General features: G+C 46.0%; 1 protein-coding gene across 1 annotated transcript; it reads left to right on the top strand.

Annotated features, from left to right (window-relative positions):
* The first annotated feature begins 16459 nt into the window (after positions 1 to 16459).
* LOC111142798 (L-amino-acid oxidase-like) lies at positions 16460 to 22471 on the top strand. Its single transcript, XM_022496108.1, has 7 exons — positions 16460 to 16475; positions 18124 to 18338; positions 18778 to 18890; positions 19979 to 20180; positions 20700 to 20768; positions 20986 to 21122; positions 21646 to 22471. Exons 1-7 carry the CDS (start codon positions 16460 to 16462, stop codon positions 22469 to 22471), a joined length of 1578 nt encoding a protein of 525 aa, XP_022351816.1.
* Positions 22472 to 23580: the final 1109 nt, after the last annotated feature.

The following is a 23580-nucleotide window of genomic DNA, read 5'->3' as shown; positions in this document are numbered from 1 at the left end:
CTTGTGATCTCTGTCTGCCAAATAAATAAATAAAATCTTTAAAAAAAAAAAAAGAATAAATAATGCATTACTAACAATCTAAAGTAGTAGAAAATGGACAAAAAAATGTTTACTAATCCAAAATAATGCTCTTTTGAGAGAGGGAAAATAATCAAACAGAAAAGAGGTAGACCAAATAGAAAATAAATAGAAAGATGGTAAATATGAACTTAAGTACTTAAGCAATTACTTCAAATGCAAAAGGACTAAATATTTTAATAAAAGTCATATTTTCAAACTGAGTTTAAAAAAACCCTACATATTGCTTACAGGAAAAGCACCTTAATCATTTTCCAATATTTCAATGTATCGAATCAATGCACACCTTAAACTTACACAATGTTATGTCAATTATAGCTCAATAAAGGTGGGATGGAGGAGAGAAACACATTTTAAGGACACCAGTGCACTAGGAAGAAAGAACAGAAGAAAATATACCATGCAGAGACTAATCAAAAAAACATGTCGCTTCATGAAACATTTATCAAAATTGACCATATGTTGCATCAGAAATGTAACATCTGGGGGCGCCTGGGTGGCTCAGTCAGTTAAGTGTCTGCCTTTGGCTCAGGTCATGATCCCAGGGTCCTGGGATTGAACCCCACACTGGGCTCCTTGCTCGGCAAGAGCCTGCTTCTCCCTCTGCTTCTGCCTGCCCTTCCCCCTGCTTGTGCTCACTCGTGTGCGCGCTCGCTCTCTCTGTCAAATAAATAAATAAAATCTTTTAAAACAGAAAAAGGAAAGAAATGTAAGGTCCCAAAATCCAAAGGATGGAAGTCATTTAGAGTATATTCTCTGATTATCGTGAAATTGGCTAAAAATCAATTTCAAAATAAATACAATAGGAAGCACTGTTTCTCCCCTTACTAAAAATCCTTTAAGTGTTCCCCATGACCCCTTACTTTAGACAGATTCACAGAGCCCTTCCTAAAAGATCTGTCCCCCACCCCTGACTTCTTCAGCCTCAGGACCCAACCCTCTCCCTGCGCATCTCCTTCCCTACAAGTCTAGTCTCCATACAGGTGTGCCCAATTTCCTGTATGTGTCTACCTCTGTCACACCTTCACACCTTTGCCAAGGTCTTCAGCATGGAGGAGTACCACCTGCTGCGTCCCTCCACCCACATGCACTCCGCTGTGGTCCAGCCCTTATTCCTACATCAGGTTTCAGCTTAGGTGTCATCCCACCAGGAAGCCTCCGCTGCTGACCTACACCACCATCTCCCACTCCTAAACCTCCACTAGATGCTGCCTCTATTTCTCCCAGGACGCCTGTGCTTACCGGCAAGTTGTAATCCCAGCAATCCTAGAGGGTTCTGATATGCAGCTGGAGATCTAATATCTTGGGAAATCTTTCTCCCGTTAACTTAATTCCCACCAATTGAGTTGGAATACCTGTAATAAAGTATGGATATATGGGTGAATTTATAACCTCCTTTTCAACAACAACAACAATAATAATAATAGATAATATTTAACTAATTAACTAATAGATAATATTTAACTAATTTCTGTGTGCCACGCATTGTTACACTACCTCATCTTCACAACAGCCCCTTGAGGTAAGTACGATGACCTCCATTTTACAGAGGGAAAAATAAAGGCACACAGAGAGAAGTGATTCAGTCCAAATAATGGGGTCTGTGTGGTGGAACTGGGGTTTGAGTGGAGGCAATGTGGTTTCAGGGCCAACTCTTAATTATTAACTTCACTTGCTTCCAGCAAACAGGTTGTACGTGGGAAGGGTGAAGAAAGCAAACTTCCCCATCAATGCATCAGTTTGATCTTGAGATTTGTCGGGAGCTGCTCAATGGAATCATGGCCTCTGAGGTTCAGACAGCCACCGGACAAGACTGGATCGGAATCCTCCAAAGGCAAAGGACTAAAGTGGCAGCCACAAGCTCTCTCTCATCATAAAGCTCCCTCCATCTGCTCCATCATATGGGTATGAGGAGCCACAGACACTGCTTCTGTTTGCACTAGAAGCAGACAGAATCCATGGAAGAGGGGGCGCCTGGGTGGCTCAGTGGGTTAAAGCCTCTGCCTTCGGCTCAAGTCATGATCTCAGGGTCCTGGGATCGAGTCCCACGGCGGGCTCTCTGCTCAGCAGGGAGCCTGCTTCCCTTCCTCTCTCTCTCTGCCTGTCTCTCTGCCTACTTGTGATCTCTCTCTGTCAAATAAACAAATAAAATCTTAAAAAAAAAAAAAAGAATCCATGGAAAAGGACTTGGGAAAGTATTGCCATTCTGGAATTTAGCAAATCTTCATAAAAGCCTCTCCCAGAGTCATAGTTGATTTCCATGGGATGGGGGACATCATTTAGTTTCAAAAAAACAACAACAACAACAACAAACTTCTGAGATTCTGTCAGCCCAGTAGTCTCTGTCTTAATAGACAATACCCAAGCCAGACTTGTGAGAGCACGGAGGCGGGTCCTAGTCATCATGGCGACCCCTGTCATTGTTGCAGGCTTCTCCCAAGATAACTATCATCATTGTCCTTTCATGGATATAGCTCTCAGCTAGACTGGGAGATCCTTAAGCTTAGGAAATTATATGATTCATTTCTCTGTTTCTAGCCCTTAGAAAGTGGCTTAACACGGGAACTATGAATAAATATTTATTAAATAAATGAGTGAAAGAAGGGGGTCTAGGAAGAAGAAAGGAATGGCAGGGATTGAAGTGTGAAGTGGTGAGGTAAGAACACTAGGAAATAAGGAAACAGGGCCGGGGGGTGTTGGTGGGGAGGTCCAGAGAAGACCCAGGGACTAGGGGACTGGATTACTTCTGATTCCTAGGCCCTATACATGCCTGGAACCTGACCACAGCCCCAAGCCCAGTGACCATCCCACCCCTCAGATAGCCACAGAAACAAGTCATAGAGAGGCTGTCACTTGAACTTGAGGAAAAGACTTAACAGGAGCACACCTGGGCAGTTGAGTCCAGTGTATCAGGATTCCAGACAACCTAGTCTCCAGAAAAGCATGAGACTTCTGAGAGGTTGGAGGCTGAACCCCCTGCCTTCTCTCCATTGTACTGCTGTCTGCACCTGGCCCGGCAGCTCTGGCTCCTGAAGACCTTGCCTGTCTGGTCCTGGGGCACAGGGAAATGGAGTTTTGGCTATCTCAGGCTCTCCTCAGTGGACCAAGCTGCTGAGGCTTTATGGACCTGCTCCTTACCAGGCTCTCCTAGGAGACCTGAAGAAGGGCCATCCCTCTGTCTCTTGCCGCCACCATCCCTGTCCCTGGTGAGGATGGCAAATGGTATTCTCTGAACATAGTTAACAAGAACGTTACAAGGAAGAGGCCTTTGGGGACAAAGCAAAAGCAAACAACACCCAGGTTGGGGTGGGGGGCGGGGGAGCGTGGTAACCTGACTTTCCTTTTCCAGCCTTTTGGAGGATATGCTCAGCCAGAGGAGAAGGGGTTGGACCTGGTCAACTTGAAGAAATGTTAAGAACTTTAGGAAGGCCTCATTCTCATTTTCCTCTTACTTCCCAAACCCTGTTCCCCCAACTTGTCAATTAGACCATGTTTGAGTCACATCTCTATTGCCTACTGAACCACCTGGGACAAATCACAATCCTCCCCCAATTCCCCACCAGTCAAATACCTTGGACAAGTTACTCAGCCTCTCCAATGATAATTAAAGAGTTGATCATGAAGCACCTACCCTATGCCAGGTCTTGAGCCAGTCCTGGCAAATAGTATCTGGAAAGGAAATGGAGCAGTCTTATTTGCATATAAGCAAGTTGAGGTCCGGAGGAGTAAGGAACTTGCCCAAGGGCTCACATCTTATGAGTACAGAACCAGAACTCAAAGCAGGATCTATCAAGTTCTTGTGCCTGTTCTCTTAAACTTGCTGTTAGCCTGCCTCAGCTTTCTCCTCTGTAAAATGATAATAATTTCTTAATATCCCCAACCTTCTCTGTAAAATGATAATAATTTCTTAATATCCCCAACCTTCTACAGTGGCTGGGAGAATTAAATATGATAATGTGTTGAAAGCCCAGGCACGAGTCCTGGCCATGCTTCCATGACTATGAGTTCTCGCACCTGCCTTCTGTCTGGGCCTCGGTTCCCGGTCTATTCAGAATGAGGAGGTTGGGTTCTGATCACCTCCCCCACCAGCCACAGGTCACAGAGCCCATTTGAATGTTCAGAAATGTCATCAGATGGTTACTAAACAAAGCCATTATTAAAGTCAATCTATGTAAACAAGGATAAGTAAATGACACCAACACAAATGGCAATAGACCTTGAGGTTATTATGCTAAGTGTAATAAATCAGGCAAAGACAAATACTGTATGATCTCACTTATTTGTGGAACAGTAAAAACATCAAGCTCAGAAACAAGAATGGTTGTCAGACCCGGCGGGGTAGGGGAGATGGAGAGGCTGGTTAAGAGGTACAAACTTTCACTTATGATCAACTTCCAGGGACCGAATGCACAGTGTGTGACTACAGTTAGCACTACTGTACTGTACGCTTGGAAGTTGCTATGAGAGTACAGCTATAACGTTCTCATGACAACAACAAAATGGTAATTACATGAGGTGAGGATGTGTTAACTAACTTTATAGCGGTGAACATTTTACAATATATACCTGCATCAAACCATCACATTTGTATACCTGAGACTTATGCAATGTCATATGTCAATTATAGCTCAATAATTTGGAGCAAAAAATCAGCTTACAAAATGAAAAATAAAGACCAAAAAGTGCTCAAAACTCTTCATACCTTAATTATTCTACATTTTAGCGTTCTCTGTTTTCTAGAAGTTGTTTGCATGTACTGGATCTGTATGATGGAAATACTCCATAATGAGGTAATTCTGTGCATCTCCTCCCACCTCTGGGTGCAGTGACATCATGTTTTTAGCTTGAAATTGGCCATGATGGGTTATTAATGCCATAGAAATCCGCAAACGATACAAATCAGAACCCCTCTCTCCCTTCCAGGAATGATAATTACACATTTACCAGCACATCACTGCTTCTAGTCCTGAGTCCTAAGAATCTAGATATCTCAGGATAATCTAATGCTGGAGGCATTGGTAGGAGTCAGGAGAGCCCTGGAGGAGCAGCCTCATCCAGGAGAGGCACAGCCCACCAGCTCCAGTCCTTCCCCCACCCCAGCCCCCAACAGAGGCTCCCAGACAGTCTGGCATAGCCCCTGGCCCTTCCCTCCCTTCTGTCTGGACCTTTGTCAGCCTCCTCAGACCCATGGTCGAGGCCTTCTGATGCAGACCATGTAGCAGGCTGGCTCTGCCATCTGGCTGTTCAGCAAGTAGAAGCGCCTCCCAGGCCCCAGTGGAAGCAAAGGACAAAATCCCTCCAAGCTTAGTTTGCATGGGCACCACTTCAGCCTCAGGGGACAGGGATGTACAGGTGAAGAAACAGTAGGGAACTTGCCAAAGGTCACATGGCTGAGAAGCAGAGGAACACTGGGGCAGTGTCCAGGGCTGCCTCAGATGAGACAAGCTGAGTTCACATGTCTCTAAAATAGGGAACACTTCCCTCTCCCACTCTGTTATGATGCAAATCAACAGATGGTGAGAGATGGTACGGGTGCGTGCATGCGTGCGTGCGTGCGTGCTTGTGTGTGTTGGAGCCCAGGGTTTAGCATAGAAGAAGCACTCAGTAAAGGTTAATCTCATCCCTGTATCTACTTCCTGATCTCCCTTCACACTCCCCCTGCCTCAAGTCACACCTGGCAGGGAGGGGACACATTCGCTCCTGCGTGGCATCTCTGGAGCTTGCTCTATTGCGTGCCCCTGAAAGGAGCTTTCATGGAATTTGCTTTGTGGTTCCTTGGGAGGGGTGGGGTGAGGGGAACTGTGATCCCAAACCTCTCTCCAACCCCCAGCTCTTCCTCAGCCTCAGCTACACTCTCAGGGGACTGCCCTGGGGTAGTCTTCCCCTGTACCCCAACCACATCCTCCTACTTCCCCCAGCCCCTCCTGATGAGCTCACAGATTCAGGGGAGGACTGAGTTTGGGTGAAGAACTCAGGATGATAAACACATGCCTCATTCAATTCTCTTTCTCAGAACCATGATGCAAATGATAAGCACCCCTTGCTCGGACCCAAGGCCCTGAAGTACTTGTCTTGTACCCTCACCTCAGATGTGAAGAGGTATCCATGCCGGTGCCCACCTTCTCACTAAATGGAGGAGAAAAACTGAGGCCCAGGCAGGTACACTGACTTGCCCCAGGTCAGAAGCAATCTAGGGTCATAAACAGGATGAAACTCGGGACACCCTGAGTTTTCCATGATGGAATTACTTAAAGACTGCCAAGCATAGTCTACCCTCTGTTTCCCAGAAAATGAAACACGGCCAGAAAGAGCCAAGGGATTTGGCCAAAACCACATAGCTAAACAATGGAACAGCCAGCACCGGAATCCTGGTGCCTGCCTCCTGGGCTGAGGCTGTGTCCACAATATCACATGCTTCAATGCTCCAATCTGGACTGATGGCTATACAGGACCTCTAACTGAAATCCTGCCTGCTGTCCCCAGAACTGGTTGCAGTCGCTAGTGGGGGTGAGGTCAGCCAGGGGTTGGCATGAGAGAGAAGATTGTACTCCAGCTGCTTGATTCTGGACCCAGGGGCCCGCAGGCCTCAAATTGCAGAGGGTGGGCTCTTGAGAAGGGGAGGGCTGGGGCCCACAGTGCTAACCACCTGGGCTGTCTAATTGGCCCCAGGAGGAGAACGCCTCTGGGAGGGACCCTGTGGGAATTGGCCCTCATTTGCTAAGACAGGTGCCCCAGAAAGTTTTCTGGGTTTGTGTCTAGGAGAGAAGCTAAACAGATAGTAGGAGGTGGTGATGATTCTAATGATCAAGATTATCTTATTGGTGCTTTGGGACAGGCTCATAGCACTTTACAGTTTACAGAGCACTTTCATATGTGTTTTTTTTTTTTTAAAGATTTTATTTATTTATTTGACAGACAGAGATCATAAGTAGCCAGAGAGGCAGGCAGAGACAGAGGAGGGGAAGCAGGCTCCCCGCCGAGCAGATAGCCCGATGTGGGGCTCGATCCCAGGACTCTGAGATGACCTGTGCTGAAAGCAGAGGCCTCAACCCAGTGAGCCACCCAGGCGCCCTCACATGTGTTATTTATCACCAGGTCCTCTAAGCACTCTTGTGAGGAAGGTGTTATGGTCCTCATTTTACAGATGATGAGAACAATGGTGACAGACACTTGCTGGGCACTTGTCACAGACCAGGTCCTCAAGTAGGTATTGATAGTGGTTTTGGTCACTTCACTGCTGAGGTCAGAAGGGACCTTCAAGGTCAGCATGCCCAGCTCCCCACTCCTCTTCCACAGCTAGGAAAATTAAGCCCGGAGAAGGAAAGTCATGGGCCTATATGACTTAGTGGAGGAGACTAGAACCCAGACCTCCTGCCTCTTGACCATGGGTCCATTCCATCATCTCCAAGCTTCCTCCCCTGCTCTGCTCTCTGGGAAATTGGAAGAACGAGCTGTCCATCTGACCAGCAATAATGAGTCACTCGCAGGGACCCAACCATGCATCCCCTCAGCATCTTGACTCCTGGGTGTCTGTATCCCCCCAAGGCTGTGAATCTTGTGTGAGTCAATGGCAGCCACCCAGACAAGCTACAGGGATAGAATAATAGTAACAGCAAAGACAGTGATACTGATCATGGTAATGATAGTAGTCACAGCCAGCCCTTATGAGGTATTGCTTCCTGAGTGACTGGCACTCTTCTAAATCCTTTACTTAACAGTAACTCATTTAATATTCAAAACATTCTTATGAAATACATGGTGTAATCTTCATCATTTTGCAGATGAGGAAACTGAGTCATGGAGATTTGTAATATGAACAATGTCTGAGAGCCACTAACTGACAGTGTAGATACTAACAAGTGGTATAATGTTAAACGTTTAACAACCAACTCCCTAGAAAGAAAGGAAGGAAGACATGCACCCAGGTCAGCCTTGGTGAGTCAAAGTCCAAGTCACTAAGCCCATGCCTATCCTTCCTCCTTGCTACCATGGCCACTTTGTTCATGAACCCATTGAGCAGTGATTGTGGTGGCCGGGGAAAGAGGCTGACTTATAGATAGAACAGATTGTTCTATCCACTTGATTATTAAAATCCAGTTCTGGGGCGCCTGGGTGGCTCAGTCAGTTAAGTGTCTGCCTTTGGCTCAGGTCGTGATCCCAGGGTCCTGGGATCTCTGCATCATAGGGCTCTCTGCTCAGCAGGGAACCGGCTTCTCCCTCTGCCTCTCCCCCTACTTGTGTTCTCTCTGTGTCTCTCTCTGTAAAATAAATAAATAAAATCTTTATAAATAAATAAATAAATAAATAAATAAATAGAATCTTCTGCTGGGGACACCCTTTGGTGAGCATTCATACGGAATGCAAACATCATCACATTCTTTGTTAGCTGGAAGAGGACTACCCTCAGACCTGGTCTCTCCAATTTTCTTCCAAGTCCAAGTCCCCAGCCATCTAGCCAACCCACTGGCTACAGTCCACTAATTAATATAGATTCTTACCTCTTGCCATTTTTCCTTCCAGATGAAATGAACAACCAAGTACCCGGCTTGATGTTCTACCGCCTAGAAGGATTTCTTTCCACCGTGGGCCTTCAGGGGTGTCCCAGAAAGGACCCAGAAAGTAGTACAGCTGTCCACTTCCAGATGGTGCCTGTTTATCATGCAGACCCATCTGTAAACTAGGCCTGAGTTTTCTCTTCCTCATCAGTTAATCACAGGGGACCCCCATGAGACCACAGGCATTTGGGCCACTTTCTCATGCAAATTACTTGTACTTCAGGGATTGCTGGAGTCCAGTTGCACACATTTCACTTCTATTTGATGGTGTGGTATTGCTGTGCATGACAAAGTTGGAATTGGTAAGTCAGACAACAAGACCAAGTTCACAGTGGGAGTTTAGATGACAAGCTCATTTGGTGGTTCATGGTCAAGCCTTCAGTCTCTATGAGAGCCCAATAGCAAGCCAAAAGCTGTTTTTCAAAAAGAGAGTAGTTATCCTCAGAGGGTATCAAAGCTTTACTCCAAAATCCTCAGAGTCTGTGTTGTGATTCACCTTTAGTGGCTTGTCAGAGGCCCCAAACAACATCCCTATCTGCTGCTGACTTTGAGCTCCACGAGATCTGCTGGACCATATGGTTCAAATCGCAGAGCAGCTTGCATGGCAGTCTGGACTTGCTGCAGAACTTTATCTTGTCTTGGGCTTCACTCAAAACTAAAGGCTTCTTAATCTCATCACCAATTTAACCCATCTTCAGATTATATTCTATGCCCTTAGTGCAGCTCCCCCAAGATAGTCATCAAGTGGGGAAGTTTAATCAAATCCCTATCACTCCGTTTCAAAGAGTGGAGAGAGAGAGAGTTGCCCAATGCATTTTATGAATCGAATTTACCCTTGACACCAAAACTAAGTAAGGGCAACACAAGAAGAGAAACTCATTGACTAACCCCCAAATGAATATAAGTACAAAAATCACAAATAGCGAAGTCTAAAGTCCCTCCTCCTCAATTCTAAAATCAACAACAAAACTCTGAAAACCAATTTCTTTCATAACTTATTTAGAGGCAAAACCTGGAACAGATTGATCTGACCTAACCTGGTTTGAACATTTATGCATTTTGGTGCTGAAATATTTAATTACAGCATGCTGCCCTATACCCACCTCTGTTCTGTAAGTTAGGATTTGGAGGAGCCTGAAGAGACAGGACAACCAGAAGTGGTGGCATCCTGGGTGATCTTGGAAAAGAGAAAGGACATTTTGGGGAGGACAGTAAAAATAAGGAAATCTAAATATAGACCAGTTAATAGTGATACATTGATGTTCGTTCATTAATTGCAACAAACGTACCATAATAACATAAGATGCTGATAACAGGGGAAACATGGTATGGGGTATATGAGAACTCTTTATACTATCTTTGTAATTGGGTTTATTCAAAACAAAACAAAAACAAAAGCAAACAAAAAAAACCTCTTCTGACTCCACTTCATCCTGCAACTACCTACCTATTTTTCTGCTGTCCTTTACAGCAAATTTCCTCAAAAAAGCTGATCTACTCACTATCCCAAATTCCTCCTGTCTTTCTCTTTTGAATCCACTGTAATCAGCCCCCTGTTTTTATTTTTATTTTATTTTTTCAGTGTTCCAAGATTCATTGTTTATGCACCACACCCAGTGCTCCATGCAATACATGCCCTCCTTAATATCCACTACCAGGCTTACCCATTCCCCCATCCTCCTCCCCTCCAAAACCCTCAGTTTGTTTCTCAGAGTCTACACTCTCTCATGGTTCATCTCCCCCTCCAATCTCCCCAACTCTCTTCTCCTATTTTTTTTTTAAGATTTTTTTAATTTATTTGACAGATCACAAGTAGGCAGAGAGACAGGCAGAGAGAGAGAGAGAGAGGAGGAGGAGGCAGGCTCCCTGCTGAGCATAGAGCCCGATGTGAGGCTCGATCCCAGTCCTGGGATCATGACCTGAGCCGAAGGCAGAGGCTTTAACCACTGAGCCACCCAGGCGCCCCTCTCTTCTCCTATTTTTAAACCAATTCTCAGTCATCATTCCCATTGACAGCACTTATACAACTGATCACTCCTTCCTTGAAACACTTTCTTCATGTGGATTCCTGGACATGGACCGCTCACGTCCTGTATTCCTCCTACCTCCCCAGTTCCCCTTCTCAATCTCCTTTGCAGAGTCTACTTTTTAAAGACGGTGTGCCCCTGGCTCAGTTGTGGAACTTGTTCTCTCCTCTCTCTGCTGAACTCTTTGCTGTCTTCAAACATTTGCTCCTCTTCAGGAAAAGAAAGAACAACACCTCCAAGGGCAGAGGTAGAGAGGAAAGCAGAAGCAGAAGGCAGAGCTACAGGTCCAGAGGGTGGAGCGGTGAGGCAGGAGAGCAGAGCATCGAGCCATAAAGCCTTCTTTTCCAGCCTTGAAACCTAATGGAATTTGCTGTACTGGATCTCAAACTTGCTTGACACCTGTGACACCTTTATTTCTTCCACATTCTACTTCTTTAAACAGGATGTTTACTCTTTGTCTTTCCACCATTGTATTTGAAAGCATGTTACCGGTTTTTCAGGTTCCCATGTCCACCGTGGAAAGGAATTTTGTCCTACAATGGATCATACCCAGAGTCTTCCCCATACCAGATCTAGATGATTCAGAAAACCACATTTGGGACTTTGAGCTGACAATATTTAGACGAGATCTTGGATTAAGATGATACTGTCAGGTATCAAAACTTTGAGGCATGTGAGGCAGACATGAATTTGTGGGGGGCAAAAGGTAGACTGCAGTGAGCTAAAGAGTGGCCCCCCAAAAGCAATGTTCAAGTCTTAACCTTTGGAACCTGTAAATGTGACCTTATTTGGGAAAATGGTCTGTTCAGATTTAATTAAGTTAAAGATTTTTGAGAGGAAATCATCCTGGTTTAGAATGGGACCTAAACCCAGTGATGTCCTTATAAGAGAAGGCAAAGAGAGATTTGAGACACTTAGACATGAAAGAGGAAGACCATGTGAAGGCAGAGACTGGTGGTAGGCAGCCCCAAACATAAGAACACCTAGAGTCACCGAAAGCTGGGGGAGGCAAGAAAGAATCTTTCCCTAGAGCACTAAGGGAAGTGCCCAAAGAGCATGACCCAGGCAACAGCTGTGATTGAGAACTTGTAGCTTCTATAAATGTGAGAGAGTAAGTTTCTCAGGCGCTAATCTGTTATGGCAGCCCTAGGGAACTGCTAGAATAGCCAAAATAACTGAAAATAAGTGCTCAAATAATTGTTAAACAAATGTACATAGCAGCACTATCCACAATAGTGAAATGGTGGAAACATCCTAAATGTCCTTTAAACGATGAATGGATCAACACAATATGGTATACATATACAATAGAATATTGTGCAGCTATTAAAAGTAAGGAAGTACATACAGATACATGCTATATGTGGATGAACCTCCAAAACATTACGTTAACTAAAAGAAGACAAACACAAAAAGTCACATATAGTATGATTCCATTTATATGAAATATCCAAAATAGATAAATCCACAAAGAAAGAAAACTGCTGGTGGTCAGGAAATGCAGGGATGGAGGAATGGGGAGTGGCTGCTTAATGGGTACAAGGTCATCCTTTGGGATGATGAAAATGCCTGGAACTTTTGATAGAAATGTCAGTTGTACAATACTATGAATGTGTTATGAATACATAGTTAATGTGCCCCTGAATTGTACACTTTAGAATAGTTACTTTTATGTTGTATGAACTGCACCTCATAAGAAAAAGTTCTTTAAAAACAAAAGTACAAAAATCATACTCTGAAAACTATAAAACATTGTTGGAATAAGTAAATACTATCTAAATAAATGGAAAAACACCCTGGTTTATGGATCGAAAATAATATTGTTAAAATGGCAATACTTCTCAAATTGATCTATAAATTCAATGCAATCCCTATCAGAATCCCAGCTGACTTCTTCATAGAATTTGACAAGCTGCTTCTAACATCCATATGGAAATTCAAGGGACTTGGAATAACCAAAACAATTTTCAAAAAGAAAAATAAGTAGGAAGACTCACTTCCCAATTTAAAAACTTACTATAGAATGTTCATCAAGACAGTAGGAGAGTCCAGAAATAAAACCACATGTCCATGCTCAACTGCTTTTCGACAAGAATGCCAAAATCATTCAATAGGGGAAAGACAAGTCTTTCCAACAAATGGGACAACTGATAGTCTCATGCAAAAGAATGAACTTGGACCCCTACCTCACCCCATATACAAAAACAACTCCAAATGGACCGATGACCAAAATATAAGAGTTTAAAAAAAAAAAAAAACATTAAGAGGGGTGCCTGGGTGGCTCAGTTGGTTAAGCATCTGCTTTCAGCTTGGGTCATGATCCCAGAGTCCTAGGATTAAGCCTGGCGCTGGGGGACTCTGCTTCTCCCTATACCTCTGACCCTGCTCCTGTACTCTCTCACTCAGTCTCTCAAATAAATAAATGAAATCTTTTTTTAATTTAAAAATTGAAAAATAAAAAGCCATTAGGAGAAAATATAAGGGTAAATCTTCATAACCCTGGATTTGGCAATAGGATTTTATATATGATATTCAAAGCACAAGCAATAAAAGGAAAAATAGATAACGTGAGTCTCATCAAAATTTTAAAATTCCATGCTTCAAGAAAACATCATCAAGAAAGTGAAACCCTGGGGCACCTGGGTGTGTCAGTTGGTTAAGCATCCAACTTCAGCTCCAGTCATGATCTCAGGGCCCTAGGATCGAGCCCCATGTTGGGCTGTACGCTCAGTGGGGAGTCTGCTTGTCCCTTTTCCCCCACTTGTGTCCACACTCTTGCTCTCTCTCTCAAATAAATAAATAAAACCCTTTTCCGGGGGCACCTGGGTGGCTCAGTGGGTTAAGCCTCTGCCTTCAGCTCAAGTCATGATCTCAGGGTCCTGGGATCGAGTCCCACATCGGGCTCTCTGCTCTGAGGGGAGCCTGCTTCCTCCTCTCTCTCTCTCTGCTTGCCTCTCTGTCCACTTGTGATCTCTCTCTGTCAAATAAATAAAATCTTTAATAAATAAATAAATAAATAAAACCCTTTTCCAAAAAAAAAAAAAAAAAGAAAGAAAATGAAAACCTATAGAATGGGAGAAAACATTTACAAATACATGTGCATCTATCTGGTAAGAGACTTGTATCTGGAGTATATAAAGAACTGCCCCATAATAGAGAGACAAATAATCAGATGTAAAAATAGGCAAAAGATCTGAATGCACATTTCTCCAAAGAAAATACACAAATGTTCATTATACACATGAAAAGATGTTTAACATCATTAATCATGAAGGGAATACAAATCAAAAATACAATGAGATATGACTCCATACCCACTAGGATGGCTATAATCAAAAGCAGATAGTAATAGGTGTTGTCAAAGATGGAGAGAAACTGGAGCTCTCACTTGCTACTAGTGGGAAAATAAAATGGTGCAGCCTCTTTGTAAACCAGTCCGGCAATCCGTCAAAAGGTTAAACATAGAGTTAACATGTAACCCAGCAATTCCATTCCAAATATATATACTTAAGAGAAATGAAACTCTATGTCCACATAAAATCTTATAAAAGAATTTTAGAGCAGTATTGTTTATAGCAGCCAAGAAGTGGGAAAAACCCAAATGGCCATCAACTGAAACATGGATCAACTTTATGGTGTAAATGAAATATTATTCAGTCACAAATTGAACATTATTTGGTCATAAAAAGGAATGAAGTACTGATGCATGTTACAACATGGGTAAATCTTGAATACATTATACAAGCAAAAGGAGCCAGTCACAGATTACTTCATATTGTATGATACCATTCATAGAAAATGTCCAGAACAGGCAAATCCATCAAGACAGAAAGCAGAATAGTAGTTGCCTAGGGCTGGGAGGACAAGGAGAATGGGCAGTGATGGTTAACAGGTACCATAGTTCTTTCTGGAATCTTGAAAATGTTTTAAAATTGATCAATGGTGGGGAGCCTGCTTCTCCCTCTCCCTGCTATTCTGCCTACTTGTGCTCTCTCTCTCTCTAATAAATAAATAAAATCTTGAAAAAAGATTGATCGTGGTGATAGTAGCACAACTCTGTAAAGACACTAAAAATGACTGAATTACTCACTTTCAATGGAAGAAATGTAAGGTATGTGAATTATATCTCAATAAAGTTATTATAAAAATTAAAATGGGAATGGAATAAAAATAAATTTTCTTTTAAAAAAATGAACAAAATAAAAATAAAAAATGGTTGAGTCTACAGAATTTTATATACTTAGTTCCTATTATCTGTAAATAAATACGCAATTTTACTTCTTTAAAAAAAATAAAAATAAAAAAATAAACAGAAGCAGAGAGAGTCCTTGACCTGTGCCTAAAACCCAGCTGTTCATACTGTAACCTCCATGTGTTATTTTCTTTGGTTCTTCCAGCCACCTTGTGGTAAAGGAATAACCTCCACATGAAAGATATTATGAGGGCACCTGGGTGGCTCAGTGGGTTAAGGCCTCTGCCTTCAGCTCAGGTCATGATCTCAGGGTCCTAGGATTGAGCCCCACATCGGGCTCTCTGCTCAGCAGGGAGCCTGCTTCCCTTCCTTTCTCTCTGCCTGCCTCTCTGCCTACTTGTGATCTCTGTGTGTCAAATGAATAAATAAAATCTTAAAAAAAAAAAAAGAAAGATATTATGATTGTGTGTGATCTGGTATCAAATCAGACCCTATCTCCACAAAAGAAAAAGGAAGCCAGTTTAAATGCCTATAGAGTGTAAGGTGCTACACCAGGCTCTTCACAAACATTATCTTGTTTAATCCTGAGGTACCCTATAAAGAAAATGTTACAGCATCATTTTACAGATAAAGAAACCCAGGCTCAGACAGATATAAGCCTTATACCCTAAGACACACAGCATTGATATACTAAAACAGGATTTGAAACCAGTTCTGTTGGACTCCATTGCTGCTGTCCTTTCCCCTATGCCACCTGTGGTTCCCAGGATCTGAATCCTGTATCCCTGATACTGGGTGCTCCTACCTGCCCTCCTCCCCAGCCCCATGCTGCTAGATTGGTGCGTGTTTCCTGTCCACTTCTCTCACCAGCCAGACTGTCTCCACTCGCACCGTATATAGAAAGAGCAAACAGCTAGTCTTGGTGCCACAGCCAGCTGGCCTGATTCCCCAGGAGAAGGAATTCCAGTGCCAGAGAAGCCTGCTTGTGTCTATGGAAACCCCAGAAGATCTAGAGGAAGAGGGGGAAAAATGAAACACTCCTCAGCCAGAGATGTCTGCCCAGCCTGCTGGGGGAGACCCTGAGAAGGGCAGGAAGGGCACGGTCCTCCATGGGAGCTCCTGGCCAGAATCCCGACCTTGGACAGATGTACAGTGGAACAGAAGGCTCACAGTGGGACAGTAGTAGGACCAGACATTCTCTGGTAGGAGCAGTTGGGTGCTCTGACCTGGGCGAGGATCCTGGACACTGGCTTTCCAAAGAAACCCAGACACATTAGCCTCAATCCTCACTCATTTCCTGGAAGATTGTTCCAGCAGGTTTGGGATGGCCCAAGGCTCCCACAATGCCACCTCCCCACTGGTACCCAGGGGCTGGGGACTGATCTGGGAGAAGGGGTTTTCCCTCAGAAGGAAGACAGTCCAGGAGGAAGATGAGGCCCGGTATGCGGCTGAGTCATCCTGGTCTTTTCACCATGAGGGCAGGGCTTCTCTGCTTGGCCCAACCCTGGGGGCAGGCTGATGGGACGTGGCCAGCCACTCCTGGAGTAGAGCTGGCTCTTCATAAGGAGAGGGAGAGCTGCCCCAGACTCAGTAGGAGCTGCACGGCCATGACCAAGATGAGGGGTAAGTGTGTGCCCCCTCGAAGTCTGAGAGTGAGGCACCTGAGGGTTGAATGTTGGATGCTGAAACAAGGCAAGGAACTAGATGGAGGAAGCGGGTGAAGATGGGCCAGAGAAGGAGTCTGGGCATGGAGCCATATGGACTGAGACAGGACAGGGCTAGATCAGGGGTTGCACATGGGTCCAGGTGTTGAAAGTGAGTCAAGAGAATGGGTACAGGTCTGGATAATGAGTCTGGGGGTTGGGCCCATTCAGGGAGAAGGAGAATGGGGCCTGAGACACAAATGGTGGTAGCTCGGGGAGATGGGAGAGTTTGTCAGGTTAGAATAGATTTGGGAGGTTGAGGTAAGCCTGGAAGGTGGGGAGAGTGGGTGAGGGTTGGGGAATCTCTGCCACAGTGTGTGGTCACCCTCTCTTCTTTTCCAAGGAGTCACCCCAGCAGAAGGCTCTCCTGGGATTTAGAAGGGTCTGCACTGGGAGCCCGCTGGGTCTCCTGCCCCTCTTCAAGGGAGGCCCCTGAAGATCTCTTTCCTTCTGTGTGCCTCCTGTGTCCAGCATGGACAAAGGCTGGACTAAGGGGGTTCTCACCCACCCAAAAATCCTAGGGCTAGTGCAAAGGGGTACAGTGCATCACAACTCCTGGCTGTTCCCCTTCAGAGCAAGTGACACCCAGGAAACCACACAGGCTCTTGTTGCAGACTCCCAGGTGAATTCTCTGAGCACCAGAGCAGTTAATTGTGGAGACGAAAACCACGTCACTCTGGACTTGTTGCACGTTACATATTAACTATGGTTTCCTGTCTTGGCTGCACAGTAGGAAAGCTGGAGGGATTTGAAAAAATACCATGAGGCTGGAGAAGAGCAGTGGGCCTGCCAAGATCCCATGGGGCACTGGTGATGCCACTGAGAAACTGGCCACAATTCCCCCTAAAGAGAAGCTTGCTTCACATGCTCCTGCTTCCACACACCCATCCTCTCACAAATGCACACTTTCTCAAAGAAGAGACACCTTCTGGCTCTGCCACCCAGCCTCACACTCAAACACACTCACAGAATCACACACAAGAACACCAGCAACCACATTCCCTCTCAAACTCCAGCAAATGCACACATGTCACGCGCACTCTTCAGACCCAGGCCACACACACCCACCTCACTGTCCCATACAGATTCATCCACACATCTGCTCAGGTGCCCACACCACGCCACAGACACACCTTCTTCCATGAAATCACAGATGATCCACAGTCTTGTAGGGCAACAATTACAAATTCACAATTACTGCAACTTACATCACAGACAGGTTCACACACACACTCACCAGCAGAAGCAGGCATATTCACAGTCAGAGATGACCCTGTACACACTCATGAGTTTCCAATCACGTGCACGTACATGAACACAGCATTCACATCTACCATCATACAGCTAACACCACCACGGCTCACCCATACATCCGTACCCCACACAACACAATTGCCACCACATAGACACAACCAGAAATAGACATGTTTACAACCACACATTTGACATATACTGCCTGACCTCACCACCCCACCCCCTCATTCACACAGCCAAGCTCATCCTGGGTAGGGCAGGACACAGAGTATGAGTCCCAGAAAGGCAGCCCTCAATTCCCTTCTCTACCACAGGAATCCTGATCCTGGGGCTCCTGATGGCTACTTCTAGCTGCCTTGGCTTTTTGGAGGACCTGTCCAAGTGCTTTCAGGACCCCGAATATGAGTCCATCCTTGTCACGGCGCAGAAGGGGCTCCACACCTCCCCGCTGCCCAAACGTGTGGTAGTAGTGGGAGCTGGCATGTCAGGCCTAGTGGCGGCCAAGGCCCTACAGGATGCTGGTCACCAGGTGAGCAGATCTTGGAGGGCTTCAATCCTTTGCCTCTGGTTTGCTTTCTTGGGTGGGAAAAAGAAAAAAAAGAGAAGATACAGCCAATTCTTAGATGGCTGCTCATAACTGGCTGGGTCTCTTAGCCCTTAGTTACGTTCCTCACAACTCCCGAGACTTGACCCTAACTTCACTTATGTTCTCATAGGAACAAAAGTGGAGAAGAGTTACGCTAACAAGAAAAGTTTAAGAGGCACTCAGTCCCCCACCCCCACAGTGCATTCTGCCCCACTTACACTACTCAGGACCTTGCCAGCCTCCTTCTGGTTATCCTGCACATTCAGGGAACCCACTGCTGGGAATTCCGGACTAGAGCCTATGGCGAGAAGGAGATGGGTGTACAGGGTGGGAGAAGGGAAAACATGATGCTGGCAACAACAGCATGTTCTTTGGATCCCAGGTAACCATCCTGGAATCCAGCAACCGCATCGGGGGTCGAGTTAGCACAATCAGAAACAAGGAAGAGGGCTGGTACTATGAACTGGGACCCATGCGAATCCCAGAGTCCCACAGGTAAGTCCCAGGGAAGGAATGGGCAAAAGGTAAGCAAGAGGAATTAGGTGGTGGAAAGGGGGGAGGTGAGAGAGGTGAGGTGAGGGACCCTGGGCCACTGTGTCAGAGCTTCTCAGATCCGCTGTCTCCTGTGGTTCAATCATGCAAGTTGGGACAAACACCGGTCTCCCATTTGACAGGGAAGACTGAGTCTCAGAGCCCGGAAAGTGGTAGGTCCCAAACTAATAATAATAGTTACCATTAATTCATCAAATTGTGTACTTTGAATATGGACAGCTTCTTACATTGTCAATTATACCCCATTAGGCTACAAACTAATAATAATTAATAATCCCATCAGCTGCATTTTTTGAGCACCTCTATGTGCCAAGTGCCCTGCTGAATGCCACAGGTGCATTATTTCATCTGATCCTCTTATCTTCCCCAGTTACAAATCAAGAAACTAGGCTCAGAGCTATTAATTGACTCACCCAAGGTTCTCCTAGGAGAAAGTGACAGAGCTCCTCTTCAAAATCGAGGAGGCAACTGGCCCAAAAACAGATGCTCGACCCCTACGCTCTAACTGGATCCTGGAACACAATCCAGCCCCTGGTTCTGAAGTTTCTAAGACAAAAGAGGTCCTTTGCCTAGTGTCCCACGTACCTGAATACATGGGACAGGACGACTTTTTTGCCTTAAGTGTAAACTGAACCCAAGACTTGCCTCCAAATGCCACCAAAAACAAAAACAAAAGGAACTAACCCAAACTAGATTTGGCCTCACCTTCCTTAAAAATGGAAGATGGGATTTCAAATACTGTCTGAAACCAAAGGCCTTGGTCTCTACTTAAATCCCGTACTTGGGGATTTCTTACAGGGCATTCCTTGGGGAAAGGGTAAACCCTGTCCTTGCAATTTTCCTTGGGGCAAAAACAGAAGGAAGAGAATGAATACCACAACAGGAGGAAGGAGGGTTAGAGTTGAGGAAACAGACTGAGCTCCCTTGGCACATGAAGGAACTGGTTTCCCTGGAAATAGCTTCTATAGTGAGGACAGCAGGAACAAGTTGTCACTGGGAGAGGTGCCATGTCATCCCTGTTTCTGCTTCAGGCTGATTCACACCTACATCAAGAAGCTTGGCCTGAAGCTGAACAAGTTCATACAGTATGATGGCAACACCTGGTACCTCATCAACGGACGACGCCATCGCAGCAAGGAGGTCCAGGACCATCCAGAGATCCTGGGCTATTCCTTGAGCCCAACAGAGGAGGGCAAAAGCCCTACAAAGCTCTTCCACCAGTCCATTGCCAAGGTGCCTCCTGCCTCACTCCTACTAGGGTTGGGAAAGAACAAGTTCTGGCCCAAGGTCACCTGGCAAGTTAGTGGACAGACCCAGTGACCTGGTCCCATCTAGCACTCTTGTGATGGGTCTCTCCTCTAACGTCCCCTAAGAATGCTGCCACCCTGTCCTAGTGCCTCATGCCATCTTTTCCCCATCCCTGTTGGTCCAATGGCTCACTGCTTGATGGTGACAGTAGAAGGAAAGGGAATCACCAGATAACCCAATCCTTGGTAATGAATCAATCTTCTTGAATTACAGTGAATGTCTCCCCCTTAAATTTTAGTCTCCAAATGTCCTTCAATGAAGGGGAGACTTGGGAGGAAAAAAGAACATTTAGGAGATCTTGAAAGCATCCTTTCCCTGGTCTTTCCATCCCCTATCTCCGTGTTCCCCCCCTCCCCTTTAAAGGGATATCCAGAGAATGCCGGAGTCCTCCCACTGGTTCTATGGCTTCAATCTAAGCTGCTTCCCCTTTCTCCCCTTTCGCAGCTCAGAGAAAATTTGAAAAATTTCAACTGCAGCCAACTGCTGTCCTTTTATGATTCTTACTCCACCAAGGTACGTGAGGCACATAAATCCCAGGAGAGGGGTGAAGGGGGTCTGTGCCTAGCCTAGCCCCCTGGGGTTGTCCCCTGATGACCAGAACCTTTTCGTCCCACCACCAAAGACTTCACCTTCCTGGAGTCCAGTGCTGCCCCCCGCCTGCCCTAGACCCCTGCTGAAGCCCCTTCCTACATGCTGGGTGCCCCCATCTGAACCTTCCACCTCCCCACAGGCTTACTTGGTGAAGGAAGGAAAACTGAGCGAGGGAGCAGTAAAGATGATCGGAACTGTGATGAATGAGGATTCTGGATACTATAAGTCTCTCCTAGAGTCCCTGCGGAGTAGCGTCATCTTCTCCCAAAGTAACAAGTAAGGCCAACTGGGACCAGGGCTGGAATCTGCCCCTCCTCTAACCCTCAGAGCAAAGAAATGGAACTACGGTTCCTGAATAGGCACTATGTGCCAGGCACAATGACACTTTCCACAAACAGTCCCATTGAATCACCTGGAAGATTGGTACTATTATTCAGACCCATTTTACAGGCAAGGATGCTGAGGCTCAAGGAGTTCTATAATTTACTCAATTTCACATAATGGGTGAAAGCTGGAGTCAGAATCCACACCCAAGTCTGTGGGGCTCCTCCTGGGATCCAGGACTGCATGGTAGCTGAATCCATGGGCTGTGGGTCTAGGCTATGAATGCCATTCTGGGAAAGTTCCTCTCCATCAGGTATCAGTTTCCCACAGTATAAAATTAAGCAATGATTCCTCTCTCCCAGAGACTAGTTAAGGAGACATATATGAAGCATCCAACATGGGCTTCAGGCAGCTAGTTTCCTTCTAGGCCCAGGGCCCCTACACTCACCATCTGCCCTCCCCCTCACCCCTGCAGCTTTTCTGAGATCACTGGTGGCTTCGACCAGCTCCCCAAAGCCCTCGGCGCTACCCTGAAGCCTGGAACCATCCGCCTGGGCGCCAGCGTGGAGACGGTAGTGAGGGATGGGTCCAAGGTCCGGGTTTCCTACTGGGTAGGCAAGCCCGGCTCAGTGCTGAACCACCTCACTGCGGACTTTGTCATCATCACGGCCTCAGCCAAGGCCACACGCCTCATCACCTTTAAGCCACCGCTCTCCCAAGACAAGAGGGAAGCACTCCGCTTGGTGCATTACACCAGTGCCACCAAGGTGATCCTGACCTGTAAGGAGCCCTTCTGGGAGAGGGATGGCATCCGGGGTGGGTACTCTATCACCGACAGGCCCTCGCGCTATATCTACTACCCCAGCCACAGCTTCCCCAATGGCAAGAGCATCCTGCTGGCCTCCTACACTGTGGATGACGACTCCCTCTTCTTCACCTCCATAACACATGAGCAGATTGTGGATGTGGTCCTGGAGGACCTGGCGGCTGTGCACCAGATACCCAAGGACAAGCTGCAGCGTATATGCCCTTCTTCTGCGGCCAAACGCTGGTCTCTGGACCCCCTCATCTTGGGTGCCTTTGCTGAGTTCACACCCTACCAATTTATTGACTATTCACAGGAGCTCTTCAAGCCCGAGGGCCGCATCCACTTTGCAGGCGAGCACACCTGCACGCCTCATGGCTGGATAGACACTGCCATCAAGTCCGGCCTGCGGGCAGCCAGGAATATCCAGGCCGCTGTGGATAAGGAGGCCACGGGAGAGCAGAAGACCTTCCCTAACACCCAGAACCAGGTCTAACCCAGAAAGAAATCCCTGAGGGAACCTGGCAGGAAAAGTGCTGGGAGGTAGGAGCTGGAGGCAGAGACCCAGGAGAGAGGTCACCATTCATCCCCCTGGTCCACAAGCAAGAATCCAAAAATGCCAAAGAATCAGCTGGCAAGTCCACAAAGAATCACACCCTTTCCTGTTTCTCTCCCATGCCCGGCCTTAAGGAGGGAAGCAACGGAGTCAGCGTATATGGAACGTAAGGAACAAATCAAGGATGGTAAACACTAGCTAGCATCAGCTGTTAGCTTGGATTACAAGCAAAAAAGAAACGCTCCAATAAACCCAAATTTCTGTCATATACAACTAGAAGCTTCTAAAGGAACAAACAAACCCCAAACCGCAGCAGTGTTAAACCCATAGTGCACATAAACCCCATTATTGGGTGCCTGAGCTAGGGGCCTCACATCTTGGCCCAACATGGAGTCTAGAGGGATGGGAGAGTTAAGGGTTCTTCTCTGTTCTTTTTGAGCTTGCAAGAGCAGGATCTTGGCTTCCCAGAGACACCTCCTGGCCCATAGACTTTTCTTCTCCACTCTTACCTCCCCATCACCAACCAGACACCCCTCCCCGCCTCTGCCTGTCCAGCCTACACATCTCCCTGGGAGGAGACAAAACTCATTTTCCATACTCCCCTCTGCTATTCTTTAATAGAAGAGTCCTGTCGTTCCAGACCCAGCTAACTTATTCCCCCTCCCCGAATCCTCTCTTAATAGCCACAGCCAAACCCCAGGGATCTTTCTCTCTCTTAAACCTCCACCCTTCCTCCTTAGAGTCCTAAATGTTTGGACTGTGGATCTTCTTACATTGTTACACAATTACTTTGTGAGGGCATATTAACTGCCCATCTACCCTGAGAGCCCCAAGTGCTGGGATCATATCATGTATGCTTTGGTTAATTTTCCCCCATAAACACTACGTATATGCTCTTTCCCTCACCCTCTCAATAAATATTCATTTTGCGTCTACCATACATCGGGCAATGTGCTGAATGCCAGTTACAAAGAATAAGCAAAGTTATGCCGTTGAATCCAACCTCCAACCCTACCTGGGTCCCCATACCTCCAATGATCAGGTCCCAA

This window comes from Enhydra lutris, unplaced genomic scaffold (genome assembly GCF_002288905.1).
Source record: "Enhydra lutris kenyoni isolate GAN:26980312 unplaced genomic scaffold, ASM228890v2 scaffoldscaffold9, whole genome shotgun sequence".
Lineage (NCBI taxonomy): Eukaryota > Metazoa > Chordata > Mammalia > Carnivora > Mustelidae > Enhydra > Enhydra lutris.
This window is presented reverse-complemented; position numbering and strand designations above follow the sequence as displayed.

Bases quoted from the DNA above. Each gene is read 5' to 3' on its own strand.
- LOC111142798 (XM_022496108.1), top strand. The intron at 20,769-20,985 runs GTACGTGAGGCA...ACCTCCCCACAG, and splicing joins ATGATTCTTACTCCACCAAG to GCTTACTTGGTGAAGGAAGG. The intron at 21,123-21,645 runs GTAAGGCCAACT...TCACCCCTGCAG, and splicing joins ATCTTCTCCCAAAGTAACAA to CTTTTCTGAGATCACTGGTG.